The 7,577-nt window shown below is 46.3% G+C and overlaps 1 protein-coding gene across 1 annotated transcript in view; it reads left to right on the top strand.

Annotated features, from left to right (window-relative positions):
- The first annotated feature begins 627 nt into the window (after nucleotides 1–627).
- Nucleotides 628–7,577, top strand: part of TEX10 (testis expressed 10) — a 63,390-nt gene continuing 56,440 nt past the window's right edge. Inside the window, exons 1-4 of the mRNA XM_087758337.1 lie at nucleotides 628–721; nucleotides 1,215–1,347; nucleotides 5,286–5,474; nucleotides 6,282–6,988. Of these exons, the coding sequence (XP_087614463.1) occupies nucleotides 5,295–5,474; nucleotides 6,282–6,988 (887 nt within the window). The 5' untranslated portion in view covers nucleotides 628–721; nucleotides 1,215–1,347; nucleotides 5,286–5,294. The remainder of the gene's footprint in view (nucleotides 722–1,214; nucleotides 1,348–5,285; nucleotides 5,475–6,281; nucleotides 6,989–7,577) is intronic.

The raw sequence follows: 7,577 nt of genomic DNA, 5'->3' as shown, positions 1-7,577 counted from the left end.
GGAGACGCGGTACAAAGGGAGAGCTGAAGTAGCTCGGCTCGAGGAAAGCACGGAAGCACTGCTATTACCTACTGCAAGTAACGCGCCTGAGCCAAGGCATCTCTGATTCCAGTCGTTAAAGTGACGCAAGGCCTCGCGTGATGGAATGCCGACGCGTTAAAAAATGCTGTCGAACCCCGAGCAGTCACCCACGCCGGTTCGAATCAAAGCGTAATTCCTTGGGGAACCGTTCTCCGGGTTACGAGGGTTGAGGTGAGCCCCCCCGGGGCGGCGGAGCGACGACGGGCGGTTACTCCACAACTGCCCGACCCCCCCGCTGCCGCCGCACCTCCGTCCGGCGGCGAGGCGGAAAACGCGTCTCTGAGGGGAAAAAAACCCTCCCGACGGCGTCGCGGCCCACCCTCTACTGCACGTATAAAGAACGACGATCGCTTGCGTCGCTTGGTCTCTCTCCAGCGGAGACCTTTCGCCGCACCAAAGGGAAAACCCCCCGCACCCCGCCACGGGTCACCGCCTCGCCCCGCCACCGGCCGCTCCCGCGCGGGCGGGCGGCGGAGCTCGCCGCCCCTGCAGGTGGCGCCAGCGCCCCGGTCCCGGCGGCGCGGGGAGGAAGCCCGCTCCTTCCCGCGGGGGGCGCTCGCTGGTGGCGGCCGCTCACGTGGGCGGCCGTTTCCGGGCAGGTTCTCGGGGGCGGAAGGGGGCTCGCGCTGCCGCGTGGTTGGTGAGTGGCCGGCGCGGCGCGCGCGCGGGGCTCGGCGGTGCCGTTACCGCTACCGCGCGGGGGGAGGCGCCCGGCCCGGCCCGGCCCGCACCGCCCCGCCCCGGGCCGGCTCGGGGGCCGGCGGGCTCGCCCTGCCCTGCCCTGCGCTAACGGCCGCCTTTTGTGTGACCCACCCCCTTCCCGCAGGCTCCCGCGCAGGGCGGCGGGAAAGCGGGAGCACGGCCGCGGGCGTACCGGTCCCGCGAAACCGGCGGCCTCGGCTCCCCCGGCCGCGGGCGTCGTCCGCCGCCCCCGCCCCACCTCGCCTCCCCCGGGGCTGCGTGCCGCCGCTCGCCCGGCCGGCGGCTTCCCTCAGCCGCGGCTCCCGCCTCGCCTGCCGCTGGTGGAGCCCCGGCGCGGCTGCGGGGGCTCCCGGGAGCCGAACTCGCGGCCTCCCCGCCGGGAGCCCCGGCACCGGGCGGGCACTAACGCGCTTTATTTAAACGCCTCGTAGGGCGACGGGAGCGGAGCGGCTCCCGGGGAGCACGCCGGAAGATGTCCCGGGACGGTGAGGAAGGTTGCTTCACGGCCTAGACCTGCGGGAGGAGCCGCCGCCGCCTCCGCCTCGGCAGCGCTTTGGCTTTGGGGTACGGCGTTTGCGGCGCGGGCTTCGGCTCTTAGGTTTTGTGGTGACTGGGGGGGGTGGGGGGTGGCGCTGTCCAGGGCGGGAGCCTCGGCAACTTAATTGCGAGTAAGTATTGTCCTTCGCTGGGAGAGAGCTCGCCCGGGTGGAAAGCTTCAGCAGATGAGAGGAGTTAGGGCATGTACCTCGCCTTCTGGTTTCTCAGGATTTTCCTGATTGCTTGAGCCTGTAAATGTGCTGGTAGCGAGATTCCCTGAGGATACCGCCTCAGAACTGCGAGGGAGTAAATTACAGGTGAAGCGGTCGCTTCTTTTGGTTCCGCTCTGTTTCCCTAAGGCTGATGCAAGGATGGCTGAGTGACACTTGGCGTAGCTTCTGAAAAGTGCTGCGTGCAGCTTTATGTTAAAGGAAGTTAGTATTGATTTGAGGGTGTTTTAATGTTTTGGATTGTAAAACTGTATTCGTGCAGAAACTGTTAGCTGCACTTAGCTCAGTCCTGTTGGAGGGGGGCCAACTGAAAATATGGTTGAAGTCAAAAGGCAAACAGTTGTTTCAGCGAGAAGTTCCATTAAAATATTTACATAACTTCGTAAGCTGTATACAGTTTTGCTCAGTGTCTTATTAGGTAGACACCCTGGTGTTTTCATGGCTTTGTAACCATTTTATCTCTGATTTAGCGTGGTACATGTGAATTGGAAATGGTTATGTTAAGATTTCCAGTAAATTATTTCCAAAATACACAGTGCAAGGTAAACTGTGCTTCTTTGTTTTAGTAGGAGAAAGTATATTTTATAAGCCTCCTCCTTTAAAAGAATTTAATTGACTTTGTTCAGGTGTGTGTGCACCTGTATTGTAAAGTTTTTAATCCTAATTGGAAGCCAAACATTTCATCTTGTAGAATGAGGCTTCCTAAATATTTCCATTAAAGCAAGCTTTGTAAGTGGAAATAACATTCATGTCAAAAGCTTCTAGCTGTTTCTGTATGTCTTGCAATCACGTAGTGAAAATCTTGTTGTAATTCTTTCCTAGAAGATGCATACGGTAAAAATCAAAAGCTTATAAAACCATAGTTGTTATACTTGGACACTAAAGAACCTTTTTATTTTGGCACCCAGCCCCCAGTTTTTTTAAAGCCTTTTCAGTTGATAGGTTACTTACGCTAAATTTACACTTCAGTTAAAGTGGTCTTGCAGATAGCTGTTTTAAGCTAGCGTGTGAAAAGCAGAAATTAAGTTGTAGTCAAATGTTTGTATAATCAGTTGTTTAAATTGTTTTAGAAGAATAGAAAATGACAATTGGATTTAAAACATTCCTTAATGATTATCCTGATGATGTGTATATGAAATACTGTAATACAGCATGAATTTACTGTTTGAAGTACAGTGGGAAAGTCAGCTGTAGAATTCTGTTTTCTAGAGTGAATGATGATCATATCCACCATAAAAGAATCATTGTGTGGTGAGTTGACCCTGGCTGGATGTCAGGTGCCCACCAAAGCTGCTCTATCACTCCCCTCCTCAGCTGGACAGGGGAGAGAAAATATAAACAAAAGGCTCCTGGGTTGAGATAAGAGCAGGGAGAGATCATTCACTAATTACTATCATAGGCAAAACAGACTCAACCTGGGGAAGTTAGTTTAATTTATTACCAATCAAATCAGAGTAACATAATGAGAAAATAAAAACTGAATCTTAAAACACTTTCCCCCCACCCCTCCCTTCTTCCTGGGCTCAACTTCACTCCCGAGACCGGGGAATGGGGGTTGTGGTCAGTTCATCACACGTTGTCTCTGCCGCCCCTTCCTCCTCAGGGGGAGGACTCCTCACACTCTTCCCCTGCTCCAGCATGGGGTGCCTCCCACAGGAGACAGTCCTCCACAAACTTCTCCAACGTGGGTCCTTCCCACGGGCTGCAGTTCTTCATGAACTGCTCCAGCGTGGACCCCTTCCATGGGGGTGCAGCCCTTCAGGAGCAGACTGCTCCAGTGTGGGTCCCCCGCAGGGTGACAAGTCCTGCCAGCAAACCTGCTCCAGTGTGGGCTCCTCTCTCCACGGGCCCACAGGTCCTGCCAGGAGCCTGCTCCAGCGCAGGCTTCCCATGGGGTCACAGCCTCCTTGGGGCATCCCCCTGCTCTGGCGTGGGGTCCTCCCCAGGCTGCAGGTGGATACCTGCTCCACTGTTAACCTCCATGGGCTGCAGGGGGACAGCCTGCCTCACCATGGTCTTCACCACGGGCTGCAGGGGAATCTCTGCTCCCGTGCCTGGAGCACCTCCTTCCCCTCCTTCTTCCCTGACCTTGCTGTCTGCACACCTGTTCCCCTCACATATTCTCATTCCTCTCTCTGGCTGCTGTTGCACAGCAGTTGTTTTTTTTCCTCTTTTCTTAAATATGTTATCCCAGAGGCACTACCACGGTTGCTGATGGGCTTGGCCTTGGCCAGCGATGGGTCCGTCTTGGAGCTGGCTGGCACTGGCTCTGTCAGACATGGGGGAAGCTCCTAGCAGCTTCTCACAGAAGCCACCCCTGTAGCCCCCCTGCTACCAAAACCTTGCCATGCAAATCCAATACCCATTGTTTGGATATTTTATTTAGAAATTTCTGGATTTAGTCAGCTCTATTGTTTTGGTTTTTTTTTTTTTTTTTCTTTTTTTAGTTTGGTCTTTAAAATTAGAATGTTGTGTTTGCAACTTTTTTGTATAGTTTAGATATTGAGAATGTGCAAAACAGTTACCCAAAGAGTAGTTTGAAAGAGAGAAGAAACAAAAAGTTTATGTACCTGACAGCGTGGACTTTATACTGTGTACAGTGAGATCTGGAAGTATTCAGATTTCCAGCTCAGCATCATAATGGCTTTGTGCTTGTCTCCCCCTTCCCCCTTTTAAATTGTAAGTAATTTCTACAACCACTTCTAGGAGTCATCAGACCATGGATTCATGGTCTTAATTAACAGAAGTCTAGGCACAATTTGTATGTGATGTTGAGTGTTGTGACGTCAGCTTCTGGAGTTTCATAATGAATGAATTTAGAAGTACGGAGATCGAGGGAAGGAAGATAAAATAAAGGAATCTGTGGTGTAGTGTTTGTTGGTTTTGGGGGGGGTGGTGGTGGTTTTTTTTTTTTGTTATAATCTGGTAGAATTAAGAGTACTTTTATCAGTACAGATCTATCAAAGCCAAAAGATCATTCAGAAACTGAAGCGTGGGTTTTTGTTTTGGTTGTTGTATGTTTGTTCTAGTATGTCTGTATGACTTCTGAGTATATCTACTTATACCACCTTATTTCTTTATGCCTTATTGAATTTGGCTTAGTTTTTCAGTCTCTTTTTACTTTCTATATGCCTGTTTAACCTCGTTTCCCCCCCTCATTCTTTCTAGTTATCATTTTTAAATGCATGCACTGGACTTACCAGTGTGTAGTGGAAGTTTTCTTAGATTCTTGTCTGCTGCTGTTATCAGCGAAGGCCTGATTAAACCCATGATTTTACCTGTGCAGACTGTATGCTATTAATGATTGAGTTGGTAAACAATGTACAAATTAAATTAAACAGTTCACTGAGCTCTTTTGGCTTGACAAGGGTCAAGTATGTCAAAAGTTGCTTAATTGGCAGGAACTTTTTAAAACAAACCAAAACCAACAACTTAATCTGATAAAGCGGTGGAAGATGCAGATACTTAAGTGATCTTTTTCCGATAAAGTAGTTCTCAGAGCAAAGACAACCAAAGGAGCAGCAGAATGTTTTCCGGACACTAGGCGAACAGCTGTACTGTATCGGTCTGCATGTCTGTTTAGCTTAGCATCTTGTCTGAGGAATGAGCACTAGTTTATGCATAGGAAAAAGCATAAAAACAGTAGCCTTCATTAGGAAGTTGCTGGTCTTTGGTGGAAAAAAAAACGTTTGTAGTGTATTTAATCAAATTAAAATTCTGAATATCTTTTTGCAGAGAATCAGAATGACTAAAAAAAGGAAACATCAAGAAGATTTCCAGAAAGTGAAATTAAAAGTTGGGAAAAAAAAGCCTAAACTAGAGAATGCAACTGATACTACCTTCAAAACAAAGGCCATACAAATTCCTGAGCAGCTTAAAGAAGATGGATTGCTTCCTACGCAAAATAGAAAACTTAACATAAAGGTATACTGTGACATTACATTCTGAAATGACAGCAAATTACTTGTACTTTATCTAGGTTTACTAGGGTTTAGGAAAAAGATTTATTTAAAAAAAAAAACAAACCAAACACTTAAACCCAGCAGAGTATCTGAATATAGCCTCTCTGTCCTTGACAATAAGCTGACCCATGAATTTAATAAATTGCTGGACCAGCATATAACCCAAGGGAAAGGTTTTCAGCAGTGCAGAAACTAAAGGTGTACACTGATTTAAGTATCTAGGATTAACATTTGTTTTTTGAAAGTCTTGGATCATAACTTAAGGACAGGGGAGACAAAAAGTAGACTTCCTAATATGATGTTTTTAAAAAAATTTTGTATTTCTTTGGGTGGTGGTTCCGCTTTCCTTCCTTTGTGTTGTCTTCTGTCTCTTGCAGCTTTCTGCTTAAACTGAAGAAAGCTGTTGAGACTAAGATTTCATAGGTATACTTTTGAGAACAAATGGGAGAGGACTTATTTTTGGTCACCCCTCTGTTAAGTCAGTAGGGTTGTGCATAAACCTAAGAATGGGGATTATCTAATTACCTGCAGGACAAGTCACAGTATCTTGTTTTTCCTGTCATTGAATTTTGATGATTTGTTCATTGTTATACTTTAAACTAATGTTATATCTGTTCTGAACATCTTACACTGCTATGAACAGCAGTACATCATGAGAATAGATTCTGTATTTTTGAGTGTTTAAGAAAAATGTGCTGGAAATAGGTGGGAAAGTTTAAAGCGCTTAAAGTAATAATGATAGCAAGTATATATGTTTCTTTCCTTTTAGGATCTACTTTCACAGATGCATCACTATAGTCCTGGGGTTAAGCATAATGCACTTCTTGGGCTCAAAGATCTCCTGTCTCAGTATCCATTTGTAATTGATGCACACCTTTCAAATATAATAAGTGAGGTGGCAGCTGTGTTTACAGACAAAGATTCTGGTGTCAGAGGAGCAGCTGTTCACCTGCTGCAATTCTTGGCTTCAAAAATAAGAGCGGAACAGATTGCTCCATTTTTTCCTTTGGTAAGTGCCCATCTCTCCAGTGCCATGACTCATATCAGTGAGGGGATTCAGGAAGATTCATTGAAAGTCTTAGACGTTTTATTGGAAGCATACCCAGCTCTTCTTACAGACCGCAGCAGTATATTGTTGAAGAATTTTGTAGAGCTTATTTCTCACCAGCAACTGTCAAAAAGACTGAAAAGCAGAGAGAAACTTTCCTGGATGCTCTCTGTTAACCCGAATCGCAGAGTAACTTCTCAGCAGTGGAGGCTGAATGTACTTACCAGGCTCAAGAAGTTTCTTCAAGCAGTGGTAGATGGATCCAGTGAAATAGAGGATGAAGGGCTTCAAGAACAAAAGGACAGTCCTCATTCTGTGAGGAACCCAGTATGTATAAGTTGGAAGGTCCATGCAAATAATCAGCAACATATACAACTGTTTGAAAATGGAGGCTTACGACCAAAGATCAACTCATCATTTAGACTGAGGTGAGAAAACATTAACTAATTTGGGAATTAATGTCAACTGTATGATCACAATGTTAAACTGTGGTTTATTGCTGTTGAAGACAATTATTTAATTTTTATTGTGGGATTGTCCCTTAGCCATATATTAGGGCATTTAGTGTAATGTGCAGTCTTACTGCAGTGGCTTAAAAATATGGAAATACTCAGCAGATAACTGTGCTATGTGTATATCATGAACTTTCCCATTATCAAACAAAAGCTTTATTTTATGCTATTCATAATCATTTTGGAAGACCAACTCTAGTGAGTTTTTTTTTTGGAAAGCAAACTGACAACTACAGGCTGTTGGAGGACATCAAACAGACCTCAGGGGCAAGCAGGCAAATTTCTTTACGTTAAATGTAAGCTTGTTTCTTATACTGTGATAATGAATTTTACTTTGTGCTTTTACCTTCAAGAGTCTATCATAAGTTTAGGAGTCTATTTTCTTCGAATATAGCTTGTTTTAAAAAGGACAGCATGATAAGATGTGTCTGGCTGCCTGAAGTTCTGCTGAGTTTCCTATTCTAGATATTTTTAATCAATTCACTGGTTTATGTCTTCACTATGG

The sequence above is a fragment of the Nipponia nippon genome, unplaced genomic scaffold, assembly GCF_047370975.1.
Source record: "Nipponia nippon isolate SJK-2023a ecotype South Korea unplaced genomic scaffold, ASM4737097v1 scaffold_1, whole genome shotgun sequence".
NCBI classification, from domain to species: Eukaryota; Metazoa; Chordata; class Aves; order Pelecaniformes; family Threskiornithidae; genus Nipponia; species Nipponia nippon.
The sequence above is the reverse complement of the archived record's forward strand: the minus strand, read 5'-3'. Positions and strand labels throughout refer to the sequence as shown.